At 42.6% G+C, this 22826-nt stretch overlaps 10 protein-coding genes across 10 annotated transcripts; 4 read left to right on the forward strand and 6 right to left on the reverse strand.

Moving 5' to 3' along the window:
• The first annotated feature begins 54 nt into the window (after nucleotides 1–54).
• Nucleotides 55–1521, forward strand: K450DRAFT_262273 (uncharacterized protein). Its single transcript, XM_051592451.1, has 7 exons — nucleotides 55–191; nucleotides 252–325; nucleotides 390–432; nucleotides 578–752; nucleotides 826–853; nucleotides 920–1281; nucleotides 1350–1521. The coding sequence occupies exons 1-7, from the start codon at nucleotides 63–65 to the stop codon at nucleotides 1373–1375; spliced, it is 837 nt and encodes a 278-aa protein (XP_051440339.1). The 5' UTR covers nucleotides 55–62; the 3' UTR covers nucleotides 1376–1521.
• Nucleotides 1376–4920, reverse strand: K450DRAFT_262277 (uncharacterized protein). Its single transcript, XM_051592452.1, has 13 exons — nucleotides 4701–4920; nucleotides 4571–4621; nucleotides 4404–4502; nucleotides 4280–4343; nucleotides 4047–4214; nucleotides 3078–3982; nucleotides 2871–3007; nucleotides 2547–2814; nucleotides 2350–2478; nucleotides 2132–2281; nucleotides 1929–2060; nucleotides 1695–1859; nucleotides 1376–1614 (listed from the first exon to the last, which is right to left on the reverse strand). Exons 1-13 carry the CDS (start codon nucleotides 4878–4880, stop codon nucleotides 1441–1443), a joined length of 2622 nt encoding a protein of 873 aa, XP_051440340.1. The 5' UTR covers nucleotides 4881–4920; the 3' UTR covers nucleotides 1376–1440.
• A 413-nt stretch (nucleotides 4921–5333) lies between these two features.
• On the forward strand, nucleotides 5334–6327 carry K450DRAFT_262280 (uncharacterized protein). The gene has a single exon (XM_051592453.1). It carries the CDS (start codon nucleotides 5427–5429, stop codon nucleotides 6084–6086), a length of 660 nt encoding a protein of 219 aa, XP_051440341.1. The 5' UTR covers nucleotides 5334–5426; the 3' UTR covers nucleotides 6087–6327.
• Nucleotides 6328–7181: 854 nt separating this feature from the next.
• Nucleotides 7182–8684, reverse strand: K450DRAFT_262285 (uncharacterized protein). Its single transcript, XM_051592454.1, has 4 exons — nucleotides 8447–8684; nucleotides 8175–8331; nucleotides 8055–8107; nucleotides 7182–7977 (listed from the first exon to the last, which is right to left on the reverse strand). The coding sequence occupies exons 1-4, from the start codon at nucleotides 8607–8609 to the stop codon at nucleotides 7304–7306; spliced, it is 1047 nt and encodes a 348-aa protein (XP_051440342.1). The 5' UTR covers nucleotides 8610–8684; the 3' UTR covers nucleotides 7182–7303.
• K450DRAFT_262291 (uncharacterized protein) lies at nucleotides 8498–12387 on the reverse strand. The gene is made up of 11 exons (XM_051592455.1): nucleotides 12295–12387; nucleotides 12185–12230; nucleotides 12043–12125; nucleotides 11543–11975; nucleotides 11317–11467; nucleotides 11157–11251; nucleotides 11030–11075; nucleotides 9670–10955; nucleotides 9510–9601; nucleotides 8721–9427; nucleotides 8498–8590 (listed from the first exon to the last, which is right to left on the reverse strand). Exons 1-10 carry the CDS (start codon nucleotides 12376–12378, stop codon nucleotides 8813–8815), a joined length of 2931 nt encoding a protein of 976 aa, XP_051440343.1. The 5' UTR covers nucleotides 12379–12387; the 3' UTR covers nucleotides 8498–8590; nucleotides 8721–8812.
• Nucleotides 12388–12495: 108 nt separating this feature from the next.
• K450DRAFT_262300 (uncharacterized protein) lies at nucleotides 12496–13847 on the forward strand. Its single transcript, XM_051592456.1, has 5 exons — nucleotides 12496–12668; nucleotides 12737–12926; nucleotides 12989–13156; nucleotides 13222–13290; nucleotides 13363–13847. Exons 1-5 carry the CDS (start codon nucleotides 12520–12522, stop codon nucleotides 13558–13560), a joined length of 774 nt encoding a protein of 257 aa, XP_051440344.1. The 5' UTR covers nucleotides 12496–12519; the 3' UTR covers nucleotides 13561–13847.
• Nucleotides 13653–15926, reverse strand: K450DRAFT_262308 (uncharacterized protein). The gene is made up of 6 exons (XM_051592457.1): nucleotides 15764–15926; nucleotides 15657–15698; nucleotides 15263–15566; nucleotides 14232–15184; nucleotides 13889–14170; nucleotides 13653–13820 (listed from the first exon to the last, which is right to left on the reverse strand). Exons 1-6 carry the CDS (start codon nucleotides 15863–15865, stop codon nucleotides 13746–13748), a joined length of 1758 nt encoding a protein of 585 aa, XP_051440345.1. The 5' UTR covers nucleotides 15866–15926; the 3' UTR covers nucleotides 13653–13745.
• Nucleotides 15927–16223: 297 nt separating this feature from the next.
• On the forward strand, nucleotides 16224–16646 carry K450DRAFT_180974 (uncharacterized protein; the record flags this gene model as incomplete). Its single annotated transcript, XM_051584352.1, has 3 exons — nucleotides 16224–16244; nucleotides 16345–16431; nucleotides 16503–16646. The coding sequence occupies 3 exons, from the start codon at nucleotides 16224–16226 to the stop codon at nucleotides 16644–16646; spliced, it is 252 nt and encodes an 83-aa protein (XP_051440346.1).
• A 1418-nt stretch (nucleotides 16647–18064) lies between these two features.
• Nucleotides 18065–18807, reverse strand: K450DRAFT_275733 (uncharacterized protein; the record flags this gene model as incomplete). The annotated part of the gene is made up of 2 exons (XM_051593185.1): nucleotides 18065–18119; nucleotides 18185–18807. 2 exons carry the CDS (start codon nucleotides 18805–18807, stop codon nucleotides 18065–18067), a joined length of 678 nt encoding a protein of 225 aa, XP_051440347.1.
• Nucleotides 18808–20330: 1523 nt separating this feature from the next.
• K450DRAFT_275734 (uncharacterized protein) lies at nucleotides 20331–20999 on the reverse strand (the record flags this gene model as incomplete). Its single annotated transcript, XM_051593186.1, has 1 exon — nucleotides 20331–20999. The coding sequence occupies one exon, from the start codon at nucleotides 20997–20999 to the stop codon at nucleotides 20331–20333; it is 669 nt and encodes a 222-aa protein (XP_051440348.1).
• Between the last annotated feature and the right edge of the window lie 1827 nt (nucleotides 21000–22826).

The raw sequence follows: 22826 nt of genomic DNA on the forward strand, positions 1-22826 counted from the left end.
CGATAAAAGAAAGTATGGCTGGTTGGAGTTCAAAAATTCCGTTATCCGCATTCTCTCGAATCATGGCTGACGTTACCTTGAATACACAAGTTACCCTTAACAATGGTAGGCATATCCCTGCCGTAGGGCTTGGGGTCTACCGAGCACAACCAGGAGAATCCACTCAATCAGCTGTATTGGAAGCTTTAAAGGTACGATTCAGATACTCGTCTACATCAGCTCTCACACGATGCTAATCTAAGTATCAACAGATTGGATACCGTCACGTTGATACAGCTCATATCTATCAAAATGAAGCAGACGTTGGCGCTGCTATTGCTAAAAGGTGAATTAATTGCATCTATGTTTGGAGTATCGCGATATTCCATTAACGCTCATATGGATGTTAGTGGTATACCTCGAGATGAGATTTTTGTCACCACAAAGTTATGGGTAATGCAACTTTTTATTTTTCTTTCAATTGGTTTTTTCATACATCTAATGGCGTTCCTTTGTACATGACAAAGGATGCAGGTCAGTAACGAAGTCTGTTCGGAGATGTAAATTTGTATAGCGTCGCCAACATGTTCTCGTTGAGGCAGATCAAGGGTTCGACTCAGCCATTCAAGCTTGTGAAGAGTCTCTGCAAAAACTTGGTTTAGATTATATCGATCTGTATCTCGTCCATTCGCCCAATCCTGGACCAAAGCGTCGTAAAGAGACTTGGGATGCGTTGCAACAATTGGTTGCAAAGGATAAAGTTAAGAGTATAGGTAACAGTGGTACACTATTGTGCAATCAAGCCATGATTTGACGTTTTTTTGACTTCTTCAAAATTATCATTAGGTGTGTCAAACTATGGTATCCAACATCTGTAAGTTCTGCATGCCATTGCTTTTAGCTCGCTCTCAAACAGAAATGCTGATGTGCAAATTTATAGTAAGGAACTCCTCGGATCAAACCCCAACATCCGTCCTGTCGTTAATCAGCTTGAGATTCATCCCTGGAATACTCGTGAAGAACTAGTCGATTTTTGCAATTCTCAGAATATCAAGATCGAAGCTTATTCACCACTCACAAAGGGCCGCAAGCTGGACGATCCAGATCTAGTAAGGATTGCCGCCAAATACGACAAATCACCAGCCCAAGTTCTTATTCGATGGTCTTTGCAACATGGGTACATTGTCTTGCCCAAGAGTGTGACTCCAGAACGTATTGCGAGCAACGTTAATGTGTTCGATTTTGACCTTTGCGATAGCGACATGAGGATCTTGAACGACAAAGATGAATATCTGCTGACTGGTAAGTATCGCTGCATTGGATGCTGGTAATAAACAATGTCACTCACATTTGCTTTCACTATGATATAGGTTGGGATCCTACTGTTGTACCTTAAGATATTTGAATGATTGTATTGGTTTTATTATAATTTGAAAATGGGGGGAATATATTAAATTGTGTCTAAAAGTAAAACTGGCGGACATCTGACGATCCAAATGATTCACCACAACTCGGGCATCGGCGTTGGCGAGTACCAATGCGAATGTCGATACATTCTTTACAGAAAGTATGCATGCAACGTAACAATAGATGCGATCGGAACCTTGTATGACATGCACTGCATTTGAGTAATGTCTGTGGCAAAGGTGATACAAAAAATTGGATGCATTAGCGTCGGTTACATAGAATGAGGTACCAACATTTTTTATACGTACGCGAAGTTCTTCACATTCTTGTCGTAGCTCTTCTTCAGCAGGGTTGTCCGACTGCGACATGGACTCAATCTTTCGCTTCATCCGCTCAAGTTCTTGTTCAATCTGTTCTTTATCCCGCGTTGCCTTTTCAAGGTGTTTATCTTTGACGTTGAATGTCTTTTGAAGCTGATATATGCAAACATGGTATGTCAGATAAGTACATTAAACATAGGTCCAAAGGTAGAAATAGTTTACCTCATTTGCTTGGAACTCTTGCTCGGAAAGTTTATTCTTAAGCTCCTTGATGTTGTTTGTACCTGCCTCTATTTGCAGTCGAATTCGTTCAATTTCGTATTTCTTCTTAGTAAGATCTTGAGATTTACTTGTCTGTAAATAGCCAACAACACGTCGATCAGTTATCGTTGGTAATGTCTATAAAGGAGAAATCGAAAACTCACCGCTTGACCTAACAGGTTCTGCTCACGTTCATGTAGTTGCTTTATATGCTCTGACTGCTGCTCGTTTGTTTTCTTGAGCCCATGCATACGATTAGCCTCGACTTCTCTTTGACTCTTTAAGCGTGAGAAAGTCTGTGCATATTTTGCAATCTAGTAGGGTGGACCATCGCTTAGCCGATAATCTCTATATGGTGAAAAAGATATACTGTTCTGCTTACCTCGGCCCGCAATTTTGCAATGGTGTCATTATGGACGATGAAACTAAACACTTCGCGGCTATTTTGCTCTTGAAGTTTATCATGGGCAAGACCATCTTGATCAATTTGAGTGAGAATAGTAGCCTCGCACTATATAGAGGTAATAATGTGTTGGTTTCAATTATACTCAACATATTCCAGTAAAAATGATGCCTTACAGGTTCAAGAACTTCCACTGTCATTTTTAGCTGTTCGATAGTTCGATTTTGCTGCACGAGTTTCTGTATCATTTCTTTAACGTCAGATCGCACATGGTCTCCAGTATATTCCTTTGACCATGTTTCTATTTGGTGTTTGAGAGCATCTGCCTCATGTCGAGCTTTATATTCAGCATCTTCAAGTGACTTTATGTCCATCGTAGTACTCTTCGCATAATCATAGGCCGCAAGTTTATCGCGAACATCTTCAAGCTGTGATTCCGCTTGCCTACAATCCTGATTAGCCACATGTCTCGCTTATCATACAGTATTCGATGTACGTACTTTATGCGCGCTTGTGCTTCTTGAATAGCATCAGCCTCAGCTTGAGGTATTCCCAGAGCTTCGAACAAACCTTGCGTCGTTTCCAAGTTACTCTGTTGCAGTCGCTTAATATCAGCTTCAACAGCTTGGATATCGGCCTTGAAGATACATAAGGTTAGCTTTCATGCATCGATGACAACTGGGGACATTGATAGACGTCGTGCTTACCTTTCGAGTATCTAGAAGTTGTACTTGTTCATTAAATTTGGCCATAACGGATTCTTCTCGACTTTGAATCTGGTCGAGCAGAGCTTGTGAGTGATCTCTTGTCTTCTTTATTCGCGCCAAATCACCTTCTAGTCGTCGAATCTCCGTCTCCATAGCAGTTTTACTAGTCGAATGATTGAAACGTGCTTGCTCTTCCAAAACTCGGATATCTGCTCGACACGTATCGCATTCACGGCTCAACTGGGTGATCCGATTCTCCAAAGCATCGCTCTTGTCCTGGAAGTATTCGTATGAACATTGTAAATTTTTGAAGTAGGCAGTATCAGTCAGGCGATCAGAAGACATGTTGGCGACCCGCGCCGCAAGTTGATCAATATCCTGGCGTAACTGCTGTCTTTCATTGTTTAATGTATCCAATTCCTTTTGACGATAGGTTACTAGTATTTGATTTTCCGCAATTTGCTCCATGAGGGCCTGGTCAATTGTTTTGTTTGACACTTCAACGGTATCGGGTCGAATGATACTGGTTTCGTTCTGATTCGTCGGTGTCGTCACTGTGCTGTTTTGTGCAGATTCATCTGCGGGTTTACCTTCAGTGCTACTCTCCAATTTACCACCAAGTCCACCGCTGGCTAGAGATGCTATATATGCGCTCCGTGATCGGTCACGACGTTTTTCTGCGGCTTGCAATTCTGCATTTACACTTTCAGCTTCTTCTTCGTCGGCTTGAACTTGCTTTAAAGCATTCTCCAGCACGCTTTTCATGTTTCCGCGCTGGCTTGATAAAGTATTGATTTGATGATCCATGTCTTGTACTAACTTTGCCAGTCGACCGGCCAGACCGTCCAGTTCAGACATTTCTGCACGCACACTTTTTTCCGCTATCTCTTTACGCTTTGTCGCATCTGAAGTAAGAAAATTCAGTAAAGAAAAGACGATATGGTGGTCATCCTTGATAGTTGTTCATACCAGCTTCTCCGTCCATGGTTTGCTTCAGTCGATCTGCCTTTTCTAACGATAGTTTTACAGCTGATACAACCTTTTTCGCCAAGCTAGTAGTGTCATGGTGTCTTTGTTCTAAATTGTTGCTAAGTTCATTTTTTCCCAGTGGGGTTTCAGAGAGAACAGATTGAGAGTCTGGAGATTACAAATCAGTATATGAAGAAGCAGACTTTTCCATGAGTTTGCGAATGATTCCATACCAAAAGTAACATTGTCATTGAGAGATTGAACAGTTGATTGCATCAATTTAAGGTCTTCTTGGGTCTGGTAACGAAAACCTCATAAATACACTGTCATCATAGCAGCTGCTTCTTCAAAACGTACCATTTTCCACAACACATCAATAGTGAAGAAAGACATTCCAAGAGATTTACTCATTGATTCCAGTTCCTCAATCCGTTCTTCGGCTTCATGGAGCTCTGCCTGTGATTCGATCGGTGGAATTAGCATAGTTGTGCAATAGTCGGGTATTTGAAAATGTGATTGCATACCTTTGATTCCTTCATGCTTCGCAATAAGGAATACTTTGATTCTTTTTCAGGCTGTTAGATAAAAAGAAGACATGAGAAGAGTAATCGAGACCAAAGAGTAGCCATAATGAAAGGTAAGCAATAAACGTACGTCCAAGACATTAGTATCAATAACCAGTTGCATCGGTTCAGCCTTTACAGGCGACGAAGGGGTCGAGAAGTTCGTTGGGCCAGTGCCAGTGAATCTCTTTTTGAGAGGTGGCCTAGGCGCAGTGCTGGATACACTGCTGGCATTATCGTCTGCTCCTAATCGCCGTTTGCGATCGTCCATAGGAATTGAAGGTCGAGAAAGCAGTCCTACTACCTTGAGCACACATTTTGGAGGAAGAAGTCTGGAGGTGTCGTCACGCATTTCATTCAGCTCGTGAAGCACGTGATATAGCATTTGTAGTGTGAACGTGATAGAAAATGTAATTTTCTCACCAAAACCTTTTTGCATTCGTGGTACGCTACACAAATGCTGATTTTGTTGACGTCGTCAGTTGGTGCAGTATAAAGGTGCGCAATGAAAGTGAAATAAAAGTTTGGAAGTATCTTTCCCCTTGATCTTGGCTATTGTTACGAGCAATTCTAAAGGAAAGACATATTTCGAACATTTGTTGTTTTTAGCAGATATATCTCTCCATGGCATATTTAATAGTAAATCAAAGTTTTATTACGACATTTGGTGCCTTCTACCAGAAAGTGCAAACTCGTTCGGTCTGAAACCCCAAAATTACAACTCTATCAACTTAAAGAAACAACGAGTTCTTACCGGCGATTACACTCTCATAAATCCTAACATAAATCCTAAGAAAACAGCAACATCAAAAAAAATATGATGATTTCACTACCCTTGCCTAGATACTCCCGCAAAGAAAACCCGGAATATTGGCTAAAGATGTTCCAAGCGACAGCCAAAGTTCAGGTGTGGACTACCGATGAGGACAAGCTCATGTTCATCCCGATGTTCTTTAAATCAGAAATGCGAGTCTGGTTCTACGACGGCAAGTATACTGACTTCCAGGAGTTCGCCGCCGTATTCGTGGAGCGATTTGGGCTAAAGATAAAGAAATACCGCCCACTGAAGAAAACCCCGACCATCCGAAAGAAGAACAAGGAATCGGCGCAGGCGTATGGTTACCGTTTACGACAATGGAAAGTCAGGCATGGAGCATCCTTGTCCGAAAGTGATATGTTGCACCAGTTTGTCAACGGATTGAATCCGAAGTCACTCCGTCAGGCGGTACGTGCAGAATACCCAAAGGATCTTGATACAGCCATTCGTAAGGCAATAGAGTTGGAAGAGGATGAGCACAACCCTTTCAGTGACTCGGACGAGGGTCCCGCATATCGAGATCAAGAAAGTGATGATTCTAGCAGTGATATCGATGAACAAGCTACCAAAAATCGCAAAAACAAAATAAAGACACCCAACCCATGGACAAAGCGATTGAGTCCATCACGAAGCAAGTCGAAGAGATGTGGATTTTCATGATGAACCAGGTCCCTACCAACAGGAGATGTTTCAACTGCCAAGACTGTGGCCATGAAGCACCTCAATGCCCGAAGCCTTGCAAGCTGTGCAAAGGGCAAGAGGGCGTCAAGGGCCATCCGTACTTCAACTGCCCTAAGTACACCCCAAGGAAAGAGAGGTCACGAAACTACAACGTCTGATCCTGGCAAGCGGTGGAAGAAGAGGAGGAAGTGGTGTTGTGAGAGAAACGATGACGGCAACATATCATTCCTCCACCCATTTAATGAATGCCAAGATCGTGTCAAAAAGAACGATTGCGCTGTAATTCGACACAGAAGTTGCACAACTTGCCGGGCCAATTACAACGCTGGTACATTGATTAATCCTCGGCTACCATGGACCTACACTTTGGATGCTGTAGACACTCGTCGTCATGATCACCAGGCCGTTTGGCACAAAGATATCCTTGCCGCCATGAATATGAGGAGGATCGTGAAGTCGTATGCTCTCACCGGTCAAAAACTTACCTGGAATAAGAGGTAGTATCATGAGAAGGGTGCTACGAAAGCCCCACGCGCTTAAAGCGATACTTGAAAGAGGTGAGTTTGTGTCTTTTTTCACAAGAAGCAAACAATGTAAAAAGTATCTAACGCAATATCCAACGCAAAATGATCATTCTATCTAACGCAAATTATCATTCCATCTTCCGTAAATTTGTAGTAGACCGGCTCAAGAATGCTTTGGACCTGGACAATAAAAAGTCATATTTCGTATTATCCGTGTGCACAGTGATGCGCTTACGATCTGGCCAGGCGAGATTAATTGTGACTACTCAAAACTTGGCTATGGCCGTACCCAGACCAGACCGGTATCCAACAACTCCTGATTCCCTTGGCTCGCACATCTTATTACGTAACTCGCAAACAAAAACATATGTAAAAAGTCATGGGCCCCATTTGCTTGATCAGAAACATACGTTATATGGCACGCATTAAGTGACCCTATCCTCCAGAGGTATGAAGGGGCAGACCTATAGATTTTAAAAGATACGCCGCCCGATATTCATATTCGACGACCCACTATTTATGGCTGTTGCAAAGGCTAGACTCCATTCCTGCGTGTAGTTAATCAAAAAACTATGACTACCTGGATCACTGCAAACCAAACATTCAAAAAAAAAAGGGAACTGGTTTATATTGTAAAAATGCTCTATATGACAAATATATGGTTTTATTTTTTTAATAGCGATGATATGAGGTGACTGAGGACATATCGGTTACTCCCACAGAAAGCGCCCGCTGGTGGTGGCGAACAGGCTTTTGAGCCAGTGAGTCATCAGGTGCTGCGGAGACCTTGGTGAAAGGCGTCAGGAAGGAAGTTAATTTATTAGGCGATCGGTTGCGGGTATCACGAGATGAGTAGGAAAAAGAGCGTAATAATGGTGCTGAGCGTTTTGTGGTTTTGGTGGAGGGAGCGACATCAGCATATGTGGAAGAGCTGGAAGGACTGGGTATAGGGCTTAAGGCAGGACTCGTGGTCGTGCTGCTGTAAGCTGAAGATCGCTTTAGCTGCTTCTCAGTGCGTTTGTCTTCCTTTTGCTGAGCCTTCATTAGCATTTTGTCGGTTTCCAAGTCCAATTTATGAAGCTTGGTTTGGTCCATGATGTTCTGGGTTTCCAGCGTCAAGTCTTGAAACTCCAACTCCAGTTGGTAGTTAATATCCTTTTTCTTTCGTTTATCGTCATCGGATTTGTCGAAGAATGTGAATAAAATGGTCATCATAGTCAGTTTGAGACCTAGTGGATCCTTCAATTCGCACAAACCAAGATTGCTCTCCCAAACAGAGTATACTCCAAAATATGAGCCTTTGATGCCATTTCGAGGCAGATACTGCGCAACACAGATCTCCATGTCTGAGTCAAAATGGAAACAGGTTGGTGTTAATGGTAAACATGCAAAAGAGAAGGCTGGTATGGAAGGTGTAGCTTACCTGTGCACAATACATGACATTCTAAAGTGTTGCTTAGCGGTGATTCTTTTATCCTACAAAAAAAGAAACGGGTGAACAATGATTTCTCGAAAGTATATTTTTAGCAACCGGCAGCATTACCATCTCAATTTGTGACCTTCCCATTCAAAGATCCATTCAAATCCCAGTCGTCCGTTGAGCCTCACACGGACGCTATTTTCAGGTTCCTGTAGCACGATAACTTTCTCCTTGCTTGAGGACGATAGTGACTGTGTCTCTGTCAGAACCGAATATGTATCTGAAAAGGAGGTGGAGCAACAAAGGGGGGTAAATGCATTGAAAATAGAATTTTAGCTGAAACGCGCTTGTGCGCCTAGAACAAAAAAAAAATATGCTTGGAAATTTTTCCATACCAGGTCGTATCAAACTAAGGGCATACAGGTTTGGGACCATATGGCGGATCTTACGGTAGACCAATGCTCCAGTATCTTTGCGTTTGACATCAATGATTGAATGGTTCCTTGGGTCTGGAGCCACAAGCAAAAAGTGGATTGGTGCTGGGAATTCCAAAGTCATTTCAGAATGTTCAGGGCAGGAAGGAGAGAGTAGGTTGAGAGAAGGAAGAGAAAAAGAATAACGAGCGAGCGAGCGCTTTTAAAAGTATAGCTTTTAAAATAAAATTAGTACCTATTTTCATGATTTTTTATTGCTTTGCCTTAAAATTTTTATCCTTCAGACGACGGGGTCGCGTGGACTAACTGGCACTTTTTCTCTTTTCATCACTGCTCAAAGTATCTGGGTTCATTATCTAGCACATGGTAGTGGTGATGCCGTATACCGGCACCACGGAAATGATCAGGATAGCGCAGCTGTTGTGGTACTGAGCTTTCGTGACGACGATTGTATCCAGCTTCTTGGCGTGACGCTGGGTCATCCACAATTTGGAACTTTCCAGTCTGGATTTCAGTGTCGGTGATGCCACCATGACTGACACGAGCGTAGCCAATTCTTGCAAGCTGACGATATCCAATGTACTGACACCATCGATCATGATCCGTAATATCGATATCATTAATATGACCATCTTGATACAGGATTTGATAAATTTCCTCATGAGGCTTTGTAACGACGTAACCAAGGAACACGAAGGGGTTCGTGCTCTCGCGCATAATGCGGGCTAATTCGGTAGTCTGCAGACGACGATCTAACAGATTTTCTTCTTGGCCATTGTGGCTTACGATGAAATCGACATCTTGCCCGTAAACATCTAGCGTTGCATGAATTGCGCAAGCCAATTCACCCACTGGTGAAGGCAGTAGATGATGCGTGGATTTTTTAATAGGGAACTTGGAAAGCATGAGACAGCCCCAGGTGTGCTTCATTGTGGCGGGTCCCTATAATTGGATAAAACCGGTTTCATTAGATCTCTGTCTGTGCGCCACATCTCATGAGCCCCCTTGGACGTTGCACACTCACAAAGTCGACATAATAGCCCAAATCTTCTGCGATGTATTGAGCCCAGTCACGATTACCCATGATGATTCTTTGCGTATCGCTTTCCAACAGACCTAGAAACAAAATGATCATATTAGGCATCATAACTCCATTCCTTCCACCATCAGTTCTGGTTACTTACCAACCACATCAAGTTCCAAATCTCTGATCACATCCCGCATCCTGGTCTCGCTGGCCCACATATCATTATCCAGAGCAAAATGAATCGTCCAGATACCAGCAGTAAACGCTTTATCAGCTGGCCGATACGGCTCAGGCGTTTTGGCTAACGAGGTTCTGGAAAAACTAGCGAGTCCGGAGAGGGCTAGGATGGCCACGAGGAAAAACCTGGTGTAACGCCTGGTGGAGCGGATGGCATTAAGTCGAACGCTCTGGTGAGATGCTGTGCTCTTTTGCGCGTTCATAATGCCCAAACCAAGGAAAATCATGACACAGGAAAAGATCCAATTAGTTCGTTCACGTGCATAAACACCTCCGGGAACAAATTCATAGGCAACGACCCACACGTGCGCGAGACAAAGAAGGTTGTAAACCATGGTAGCTGTTAGCAAAGTCTTGAACGGTGGATGCGACACTACGGATCGAATCAATGCTGGCGTAACAGATGTCAGATAAGCACCCAATACCAGACCACCATAGTACCCATTCCATCCTGGAAGGTTGTAGAAAGCCAGGCAAGCCCCGCAGCCAACGGCATACCAAATGTAGCCAACCACGAAGCTGCGCATTGGATAGATGACCATACCAAGTCCAAGCGCGGCAATGGTAGCTACACCCCACGGCACGGGTTCAGGTCCTGGGTTCGGGTAGCCATCCACAACCCATCGCATGATCGTAGATGAGTCCGAGAACATGGAATGCAAAGAAAACAGCAGAGACCCGAATCCTACAGCGGCGAATAACCAGGAATCCTTGGTGGCTGCTGATTTGGTGGGCTTGGATTGTTTGATCTGAACGGTCTTCAAGCTATCTCGAACAAGCATCTCAGCACAGGCAATGATGCCAAGAACCAATCCAATTTGATTCTGTCCTCCAACCGAAGGCTTCATGATGGGCCAGATGGGATTTTCAGTCCACCAAGTGAGTTTGACCAAATTATGAACCAGTAAACCAAGACCCCAGACGACAATATTACGATCAAGTTCAGCAGCATTATCTTTGCTTTCAAGCCAAGTAGCGCACCAAGTTAGCATACTGACGGAGATACCAAACGCTGAAGTAGCCAATCGGACGGGAGGCTCTGGAAGCATGTACGATGCGACGCCAGCTAAAGAAAGAAGATGGAAAACACCACGGTAACGAGCAACTAGTCTTCGGAGGGACCCAATACCCAAAAACATGGGTGAAATAGTGACAATAAGGAATGCTTCATATCCCGAAATGCCCATATTGAACAATGGGAAGTACCTAAGGTACGGGAAACATCATGTTGGTCTCCGTTGCGGACATTGAACTCGATGGTGGCGTGGAAAGAAACTTACCAAATTAATAGTGCTAAAGCTGTCAGCATGGACCAGAACACGAAGGCTGCAAAGAGGGCAGAACAAGTTCGTCAATCCACAATGGGAAAGTCACGCCTAATTACATAATATGAAGCTTATTACATACCGAGATATACATCAGCAATGTAGCCTCTAATATCAGCCAGAGCGCGCAACAGGGAAGATGAAACCGCATCTTTGGGTTCAGTCACAGTAGAGGTTCTATAATGCCATTAGTCTTAGTCGTCATGCTAGAATGTGTCAACTCAGAATCATGTTCTACTTACCCTTCTTCAGTGGACGCGGGAGCAAAGTTTGAGCCATGCGTAACATCAACCACAAATAATTCAAAGTTTTGAAAGTCTAGGGCCGTGACAGCATCAAAGGCAACATCATAGAGAATCAAAGACCACTCAAAGAACGCGTAGGTTGTATAAGCTAAAGAAGGGGTTAGCATGCCATAACGGCCATTTCTCGCGCTCAATTGTAAACAATTCTCATCTCATCACTTACCACCTGGCACACGCTTCACTTTGTGCTGAATAAAGTAATATATCATCGGAGGAAGAGTGGTGAAAAAGGCAAACGTAAAAAACCTTCTCCATCTGACAGCAGCTGGGTTTTTCTTGTCACTAGTTGAAAGTACGCCAATTTGCCAGGGTAATGTGCACAACAAATATAGGACCATGGCAATGTCGTGAGTCAAATGATCATCAGAAGATGTGATATATACCCATCCACCACAGGCAACGGTTCGGACCAGGCCAACACCAAGTAAAAAGTTTCCAAAACCTTTCGAAGAGGTAAGGGTAGAGCGTGTAGTCAGCCAAAACCAGAGAAAAACCAGGGCAAAGCGGGGTCCTGAAGTCAATGCAATAAAAATTTGGAAGATAGCTCGAGCCGGGTATCGGTCTCCAGTGGTAGCGCTCACACTTGGGAACCATTCCTGTGGGCAATATTGGGTTTGTAAATTATGTATGACACGAATTCAATGAAATTGAGGGTTCACCTACGTCAGGATATCCATAAAACTCGTTGCGAACGATTTTCTCATAATGGGTGGCACAGCCAACACCAAGAGCAATAAAGAAAGCACCTGGTTCAGTTAGAATTAGTAATTGAAAAGTATGGCACTTTTTGAGAGTGAAAACGTACAATAGGCAAAAACGGTGTGGGAATAGGACACGAACTTTGCTGGAATCTATTTGTTGCGAAATGTTAGCAAATGCATTTAAGCACGGTCCAAGTAAGGCTGGGGGTCAAACCTTTGTCAAAGCTACAGGTTGCTTGACGTCTTCCCCCGAGGAATAGACAGCATAAGGATGCTGCTTCGACTGATTCGAAGGCATGGTGATCGTACCTAGGGGAAGTGGGTCAGCGCGGCGTCCGGTATTTAAACGGATTACCATGTCGAAAAATCACGTGTCAGTTGTGTGTCATGAAATTTGTCGGTACAAGGGGTTCGCAGTTGACAAGGCTATTAAGCTGGAATGGCTGCCCGACGCATTTTAACACGAGTGGATAACGATGACGATGAAGAGCAATATACGGGGAAGAGCATCCTACCTGTTTCTCATGAGAAGACAATCGATGATACATTTGTACCTGCAACGGGCGAAGACTACTTGCTCATGGTTCGGTAAGCACTCCGGATCAGACGAGTATTATGGAATGAACCAAATACTTATTGCTTATATCATTATACAGGAGACAAACGCGAAGAGTTCCTGCTATTGTAGTAGCGGCACCGCCTCCGGAAACGAAAAAGTTCAGCCCATCGACATTACCCAGCCATTATCAGTTCCAAGTTGAGCAAGTCACACCGACCGCAGAGAACTTGCTCCCAAAAGACGAATGGCGAACAGCATTTCGAACACAATTCGACGGTATCAAAGAGGTAAGAGTTTTGAGGGAATCGCGTTGTTGAAGTGTGTTCTGTATTTATTAACGGTTTTAAAGAGTTTCTCACAGCTTTCCAAGCTTCAGAACAATGAAATTAAGCTACCAGCAGCAAAGGATAAAATGCAATGGAAAGAATTTCTTTATGGGGCGCCAAAGACCGAGGAAAGTAGTGATCAAAAAGAAGGACATAATCCCGATGTCAACATTCTTCAGCGGATAAGTCAGGTATATACATTTAATTGTGCAGCCATGGAGCTTGGTCACGAAATTAATGGCACATATGTTATTAGAATGTTGTACTTAGGTTATTGAATTGGCACATTGAGTGGCTTGAAAATAACGAGATACAGAAAAACCAGGTATGAACGACATATCACATTTGAATTGATATAATGAGACGTGCATCTGATGAAACATTTGCTTTCTGACAGGCAATGTGGATGTACGCGCTCTTGACGCGATTGGACAAAGTCATGACTTCAGATGAAACGTCCATCCTAAGAAACGTTTCTCGTAAATGCATTCAAATTCGGCAAGAGCAAGCTGACCCCGAAAACCCGCAGGTGGCGTACCTCAACATCCTCATCACTATCATTGCAGCTTGCTTTGGTCAGGCTGACTTGGTTTAAACCTCAGGCAGATCCCATCCCACATCCCTCCTAATACCCCGAACCCCCATGTGCATTACTTGTTGATTCCGAGTTAGTTCTACATTTGATTATTCATTTTACAATTTTTAAAAAAAAGTGGCATGGCCCGAGCGCATGCAACAGTGTATCTATAAAAGCAATTACAAGATGCAGCATATTGCTGTTTAGAATTCAAACTGATCTCGGAATTGATTGATATCAGCTCCAACCATAGCCTTGTCAGCAAGATCACGGCGATCCTATAGTAATCGAATGTTTAGTTTCATATAGTAGAGCCAATTGTTTCATCACCAACCAAGAAACTTACCATCATAATGAAGGTCTTTCGAAGAGTTTCCCATAGATTACTGCTAACATTGACGCCTTCCTCCGCATCTTCTATACTACGCTTATGCATTGACAGAGCTCCTAGCAAGTGCTCAGCAGCTTCTTGATAACATCCTATGTTGATACAGCTGACACCGAGATTATATCGTGCTCGTACAAACGAAGGTCGCAACTCCAAAGCCTTGTGGTATGCATCAATGGCGTCCTCTGATCGCCCACTATTAGCAAGAGTAGCTCCCAATCGGTTCCACAACAAATAGTCCTAAATGCGAACAATGAGTAAAAGCTACGCTGATACAGTATCAAGAAATCTCAATGCTTACCCCTGGTCTACCCTTCAGTGCTGAAACGAAACAATCGACGGCCTTTTCGAATTCGTTGCTACCATAGAACAAAACGCCTAGACCAACTTGAACGTCGGCATCCATATTGTCGGCCGGAGCAGCGCGAGCAGCGGCCAAAAACATGTCAGTGACGCGTCCATGAAGATCAAATGGATTTTCTGTAGGTTCTGCCATGGGTGGGACGATATCTGGATATCTTTGTAAAATCCATCGCTCTAGAGTTTGATAAGCGGCATGGTCATAGGATTCATTGGTATAACTGACAGCAAGCGACATGAGAGCGGACAGATTGCCTTCATCGACCTCGACTGCCTTTTCTAGGGCTCGGATGGCGGGCTCCTCCTTCTCATTTTGAGCTTGAGTGTTACCGAGATGCATCCAAGCTTGTGAGTCAAGCGGTGATTTTTGTACAGCAGCTTCAAAAGCAAGTGCCGCCTCACTCAAGCTTCCACCTTGTTCAAGTAATCGGAGACCTTCTGTCATAGGGTCTGGGTGGTTCATGAAAGGATTTTCAATCTCAAAGACATATTCACCGAGATCGGGTTTGAGAGTATCTGCACCGTCGTGATTGTAGTTGGCAAACTCGTCTTCCCAATCGTTATCAAAGCCTTCGGGACCGAGTGAGGTATCTTTAATGTTTTGCCAAATAGACTCAAAGTTTTCAAAGTACTTTGTGTCCTCAGCAGCCGAAGCCTCTTCAATTTCTTTTGCAATTCGCTCTTCATCAGTCAACTCCGGCTTGCTATCGTATGCTGCAAATTCTTGTTCCCAAGTAGCGTTCTCGCCAACTCCCTTCCCTTTGTCTTGCTGCAGGTTGAACTCGTTTTGCCAATCAAAATGCTTCTGGAAGGCTTGTTCGAATTGTTCAGAGTATTGGTCATTACCGATATGTGAAAGCGCGGGGTTATTCATAAATTCCTCTCTCCATTCCGCTGTAGAAGGCGAAAAAACGACATAAGTTTGTGGCCAGGTGTTGACAAACAGCTACTACATCAAAGGGGTTTACTTACATGGGGGGCCTTCTCGATTCAGCATGCCAGCCTGGAATGACTGTTCCATTGCGGCGGCTTCATCAGAATTTAGTTCCCACAGTTTCGGACCACCGGGCATGGTGTTAAATTCGGAAGCCCACCCTCCTTGTTGGTGTGGCGAAGGGCCCATTTGGATATTGTCGAGTTCCTTGTGTAAGTCTGAGAATTGGAATGCTGGTCCTCGCTGGGCAGCCCTTGGTCCAGCCGAGGATTCCTGCTGGCTAAAGAATTCGTCCAACATACGTTGATCTGCAGGTCCGACAGGCTGTCTTGCTGTTCTCATCTATAGATGGCGACCAAGACATTGTGAGCAGGTAATGTCCAACGAAGCATACTGTATTTTTTGTTACAGTCAATTACGAGATTGTCTTACCGATTGACCGCTTGGGCCTGCTTGTGGAGATTCAAAGCGATCCTGGAAATGGAGTTTAGCTATTGTTTTCCAAGAATAGGCATAGTCAAAGCCAAACCACAACTTACCCTCTGTAAAGACTTGTCCTGAGTGAACTGTTTCATAAGTTGAGACATTGGGTTAGCACCCGTAGAGCAGTCAGCTCCATTGGCCATATTTTGAAAGGACATAAGAGAAAAGGAATGGGGTAAAGAAGTAGGTGGGTAGGACCTTATTTGACGACTATTCTGGCTGACAAACTGGCAATCACATGGGGCAATTCAAATTCTTACAAAAAAAAGTGGAGACAATTTTGATCTCGTCATTACTTTAAATGATAAAAATAATTTTTAATGAAAACCGAAGCTGCGGTCGTGACTGTGCCCGCACTGGTGAAGTTTCAACTGTGCCAATCTTTTTTTTTTTTGGGTCCCAAGATCTTTCCATTGACTATCAACCAGCCTTTTCATTGGTCATCGAGACATAACTTCCATTTCTTTCAAGAGAGCAACACAGATACTACAACTTATATTCGTAATCATCAACAACATGACTTCATTCTACGACGAGGTGAGATTCAAAACAGTACTGGCACAGCTGCAGTGCAGTGCCTTGATTAACCAACACCCCCCCACCTTTGCCAACATTACTAACTTTCCCTGCTTTTTAGGTCGAAATCGAGGATTTGGACTTTGATGAGGATACTCAAATCTATACCTATCCTTGCCCATGTGGCGACAAATTTGAGATATCATTGGTAAGAATGACCTACAATTACATAAGGCGGAAAATAGACACTCGTTGTACTGACTGATCATTCTTTTACAGGATGAGATAAAAGACGGAGAGGATGTTGCCCGTTGCCCATCATGTTCGCTGATTATCAGAGTCATATATGATCCCGATGACTTTGCAGACGAAGACGAAGAGGGAACAACATTCACCATCGACACTTCCATCACTGTATCATAAAGTGCAAAGCAAGGCTCATCTGTCCAAGTAATGCAATATCATTTAAAAGAACCTAGCGGCATGCATCCCAAATACAACGCAAAAACAATAACCAGCACCATACAACGTTCGAATCAACGATCACTTATATCATTAATAAAGTCATCCATTGCAAGATAACATCACTCATATGTTGCAATGGCATTTTTTTTTCCACTTAGTCGCATCAAGCAGTTCTTTTCTCTGTTAGTTTCTTTCTGGTTTCTTTCAGCAATTTATTCTTTCAGAGTTCAGGGCTGGCGAAGCAGTAACCAATCAAGTTTGAAAATCGCATAGTACCCCGCTTGCCCCATCTCATACTTTACCAGCATTTTTTTTTTCATACACGCAGTGATGATAACACAAAGCCCCTAAATATACCGTTTTTGTAAGATCTACAAGCCCATGACATGAAAAAAAAAAGTAGATCGCACACTGGTCATGGGGATATTGAATCGTTTAAAATAGATACAGCTCATCTAGATGTACATCATATATGTTTAAGCTCTGCAACAAATGTTGAAATCTTCTAAATGAAGTAAAACAGTACGTTTAACTTCCAAAATACAGTCTTTTCTTTCGAATAACATGCGCGGTTGCCCGTCTAATTGCGTTTGCTGCTTATTGGTCAATAACAATGTCGTAAAATCATGTAGATAGGTCTTAAGTTAACAAAGTCCGTTGTATTTCCTGTTGATTTTGCGAATGTTTCACTCTTCCTCTTTGTTCATCAATGTCAATTTCTACATCAGGAATCAACTTCATATGTCGTACTCCAGCAGCCCATCAATTTTGTCTAACGTCCCTCTTGTCAAGTACAACAATAGCTTAACAATGGACTATATAGAGAGCGAATTAAGCGGACGCCTGGATGTCGATCATTTCTACCCAAATGATGAGAAATGGTTGCGATCATTACGCTCTTCCACGGGCTAAAACATGAGTTTGGGCAACCATATACTTACCAAAGTTGATCTCGAGACATACTCAGAAGCCATTGCTGATTTTCATAAAACTAGCAAGTATATATAATCTTCTACGTCTGCATTTCAATCTTCACATGCATTATTCAACGATTACCTTCCAAATACATCTATATCTTCACCTATTTATCTTCGACGCCATGCTCAAAGTACCAGTGATTGCGAGACTATTTTTGAAGCTGACTGCTCTGGTAACGTAGTCTTAATTTGAAATGTCAGACGACGCATAAACACATGGCATTGGCATAAAATAATTTTTAAATCAGTGTTTATTAAAGTGAATAAAGGGAATGGGAAGGGACTACAATTAAAATTATGGATAGGTGAAAGTGTCACGATAAGAAAAAGGAATGGGAAGAGGGCCATATATAAAATACGGATGGGTGGACAGCAAGAAAAAAAAGTCCACGGGATACTTCATTGCAGATCATCTTTCGAAAAGTGGATATCCAATGCTGAGTTTGTTAAGCGTCTAGTAACAGCATGGATGTTCAGTTGTATAGTTAGCCACGTCTGAGTACTGGCTCAAGTTTATACTTCTTAATGAGTAAGAGGGTATCCCTGGTTATAACAGTAGTGCCTTTCAAAAGCCCTTTAAGACAGCGGTCTACTTCCGTGGCCGGAACAGCAAGCGCATCGCTACCCAAGTTTAAGAGACCGGAAGTATATTCAATACGCTTACAAATGGCATCACGCCAAGCTTGGTACTCTCGATGAGATCGATCTTTTTCACCTTGCGTTTTGTCCGAAAAGTGAAGTTGGACATGAGCATCTCCACGACTAAGATGTTTGCAAACTGTAACCAAACTTTCTTGTCGATCGGTCTCATCAAGAGTGGCCAATAGTACGATAACGCAATTCAGGTACTGCTGAGTACTATGTCCGGCATGAGCGCTTAAAGCCAATGCGCAACCTTGTTTACGTAGCCAAGAACCACGATTGATTATTAACAGATCTACAAGCATAATGCCTCCAGTTCTTGTTTGGAAAATTTTAGCTAGGATATCTTTCATCCAGTCACGAAAATTTGGTCGGATATGGGCAGGCCAGTCATCCCACGATATAGCTTGTAAGTATCGCTTAAGAGCGTGCACAGCTTTGGGGGTCATCTCGAGAACCAATATGGTAGCTCGAGCTACTACGTCTGGTACGTGCTGCATGTTGTTATGATATTTGAACTGAAATAGATCGCAACATGTGGGCCATGTCAGATTGAAAAGCTAGTATATCATACGGGAGTCAAAAGCTACTTACGTGTCTCAAGCGCAATCCTAAAGCAAAAGATGGCAATGCTTCTTGCTTGCTATGCCCACTAACTGAAAATGAAAAGGATGATGAGAAAGACCACTTTCAAAGGCATTTTTTTATACTTTTTCTTGTAAGGCTTGTAGGACCTGGCTGTCATTTGACCCAAAAAAAAAAGAGATCACGGTTTTGTTCAGTGACAATGTGAGGATTGCCGATCCTTTCGTTTTTCGATTTCCGAAGGATAATATTCTTCAGTCGCATTAGCGAATTTTCGGCCACATTTTACGAATTCTTGGCCACATTTTACGGATATCCTTGATCGGGTCTATGCAGGTTTGAATCCCTGAAACTACATTCATTTGTTTCTTTTCAGCCGATGTGTGCAGCTCGCCGCCAATATCGGACATTCAATTTTTGAGTGAGCGTTGCTGAATGAGATACTGCAATTCATTTACGCGTGGAAAGAACGTGTAGATAGGCTCGCAGCAACTTATCCAATAAGTATAAAGCCAGGGAAAACCTTTCACGACATTGCAGGGCCTTGAATCAAAGGCTGGCGGACAATACTTATATACATTGTAATGATCATCTCGCTCGTATGGCAATAATGCGTAAGAGAACGAGGTTTTGATAAGACCAGATTTTTCAAATGTAGCACTTTTATAGTAAGAAGAAGTTGTAGCTTTGGAATAATGAAGTTTTCAATATCGAATTCAGTCCGAATTGTTAGCATTGGACTGAAGTTTTCAACATCGAAGTCAGTAAGACTTGATAGTAGAACATTAACGATGATCTTTCGGAGGAAGTATATGTAGTCTTCTACGTCTGCATTATCATCTAACCTTTATTATTTAACGATTGCCTTTCAAATGCACGGACACCTTCACTATTTTATCTGTAACATTATAAGGCTTCATTTTGTTTCTCCTGCCATACATTTAGTTACTGATGATTGCGAAGATAATTTCAGGCTACTGCTCTGGTAACGTGATCTTAATTCGAAATGTCAGACGACGCATAAACAAATGGCTTTGACGCAAAATAATTTTTAAATCTGTATATATTGAAGTGAAGAAAGGGAATGGGAAGGGACTACAAATAAAATCATGAATAGTGAATGGATTAGAGCAGTAAAAATGGAATTGGGAAAGGACTATAAATAAAATTACGAATAAATGGATGCATTCTAATAAGAAAAAGGGGGTGGGGAGAGACTACAGATAAAATTATGGATGGCGGATGGATTATAGCAAAAAAAAGGGAATGAGAAGGGTCACATACGGATAGGTGGACAGCATCAAAAATTGGGGTATTATTCCAGAGAAATGCAAAGTAAAGAAAGTTTCTAGAGAAAGAAGGAACAAACCAATGTAATGAAAGAAGCCGACAATAGAAGTCGATTGAGTTTCGCCTCCTCTGGAATAAGCAAGGACGTTCAGTTGGGCAAGTGGCCGCACTTGAGCATTGGCTCAAGTTTAAACTTTTTAATTAGCAAGAGGGTATCCTTGGTTTCAACACTCGTGCCACACAAAAGTCCTCTAAGACACCGTTTCACGTCCTTGGTCGGTACAGCACGCGCATGACTGCCCAAGTGTAATAGACCAGAAGCATGTAGAACCCCGTCACAAAGAGCATCACGCCAAGCTGTATACTCTCGATGAGCCTGATCCCTTTCAGCTGGAGGCTTGTCCGAAAAGTGACGTTCGACATGAACGTCTCCATGCTTAAGATGTTCGCGAACTATAGCCAAATATTCTTGTCGATCGGTCTCACGAAGAGCGGCCAATAGCACAATCACGCAATTCAGGTACTGCTTGGTACTGTTTCCGGCATGTGCGCTTAAAGCCAATGCGCAACCATGTTTTCGCCCCCAATGGCTATGATCGATTATGAATAGATCCCCGGGCACAACGCCCCCAGTTCTTGTATCGAAAACCCTAGCTAGGATATCTTTCATCCAGTCGCGAGAATTCGCTCGGATATGGTCTGGCCAGTCAGTCCATGTTGTAGCTTGACAGTATCGCACAAGAGCGTGCACGGCTTTGGGGGTTTTATCAATAGTCACCTTGGCTAACTGAGATACCTCAGCTACTGTACGGTCCATGTTGTCAAGGTAGTTGAACCGGAGTGAGCTGCAAACATGTCGGCTACTTTAGTTTGAAAAGCTAATATGTTACTGGAATTGCAAAAACTACTTACGTCTTTCAAGCGCAATTCCAAAATAAAAGTAGGCAATGTTTCTTCCTTTTGCTATGCCCCCTGACAACTGAAAGCGAAAAGGAGGAAGACCAAAATCAATTTGAGGAAATCATCCCAATATATACTTTTATCTTAAGGCTTGACGGTGCTGAGTGCTCGTCTAAGTACACGGCGTAAACAATTTCCTTGTAACCAGATCACATACTGCTTTAAATGGAAGTGCGAAAAAGCTTACTTACATGGAGTCCTTGCAGGTTCATTTTCATTTTTATCGTAGCTCTACTTTTATTATGGACACGCAAGTCGTCTGATAACAATGTCTTACTTTGAGTAGGCAGCTACTGGCCTACTTCATGCAATACACCATACGCAATTAGTGTGGAGCTCCTAAAGTCAAAATGGGGCATTCTTAGCGCCTCTGCCGCATTTGTACCTAAAACAAGCCACTCCTATCGAAGATTGCCCCGGTCACCTGGCCCCTCACATTGCGAAGTACCGGCTCCCACTTTTATCTTTCGAGGGCATAAGAGCCAAGTCAATCATTCTATTCTGCCTCGACGATGACAAGTATTTCTGTTCCGGGTATACCGCAAACTCTCAATTATACACACGGCTCGGGCACGCAGCATTTCGAGTTACACACAAACATAGTTAACTTAGACGCTGACTAGTATTATGGAGGGCAACTTTATTCTATGGAACGTTGAAATTCGCCGGCCGAAGCGACCATGGCGAGCTCATACAGAAAGTGTGCTATCTATTCAAGCCATTGCTGCACCAAGCTAGTAAGATAAAAGTCAAATTTAAAACGAATTATACAAATAGCCCAGCAAGCCAGGCAGAGTAATATGACTCACTGGGGCTTATACAACTTGCCAATTTTTAGTGAAAAATTCCCTGTGGTTTATTCTCTTTTCTCTATTTCACTTATACTTCAGTGATTGTCTATGTCAACAAGTTGCACTTCGTGTACCTTTTTGAAATACCCAAAAGATTTCAATGGGGAAATTACTCCTTCTACCACCATATTACACCTTTTCAGACTGACAATAATAGTGACGCAAACATTAATGTACTCCATTTTTTGCAAAGATCTTCAAGTCAAGGTTAAAAAAAAAATAGATTGCACACCGGTCATAGGAATTGAATCACTAAGAGTAAGATACAGATCGTCGAGAACTATATTTGCACCTTCATCATACAAATTTAATCTCTGCATCAAATGTTGAGCTCTGCAAAAAGAAGTAAAACAGTGTGTTTATCTCCCAACATACATCTTCTAATATACAGTGGTTTTTTTCGAATATGCTCTTCTACTGATCTAAATCTGCGCTGACTGTTTATTGATCAATAAACAATGACATAAAATCGATGGTTGGTGAAGTCAGTTGTATTTCCGGTTATGTGCGAAAATTATCACTCTTCCTCTTTGTTCATCATTGTCAAATTTCTACATCATTAAATCAACTTTCATATGTCGTAACTCCAGCAGTCCATCAATTTGTCTTACATTCCATCTTTCCAAGCACAACAATAGCTTAACAATGGTATATATAGAGAGCGAATTAAACGGACGCCTGGATGTCGAACATTTCAACTCAAATGATGAGAAATAGTTGCGAGTATTACACTCTTCCCCGGTCTAAAACATGAGCTTGGTCAACCATATACTTACCAAAGTGGATGGTGAGACATATTTAGAAGCCATTTCTGAATTTCATAAACTAGTAAG

This window comes from Umbelopsis ramanniana (assembly GCF_025399195.1).
Source record: "Umbelopsis ramanniana AG unplaced genomic scaffold K450scaffold_95, whole genome shotgun sequence".
NCBI classification, from domain to species: Eukaryota; Fungi; Mucoromycota; class Umbelopsidomycetes; order Umbelopsidales; family Umbelopsidaceae; genus Umbelopsis; species Umbelopsis ramanniana.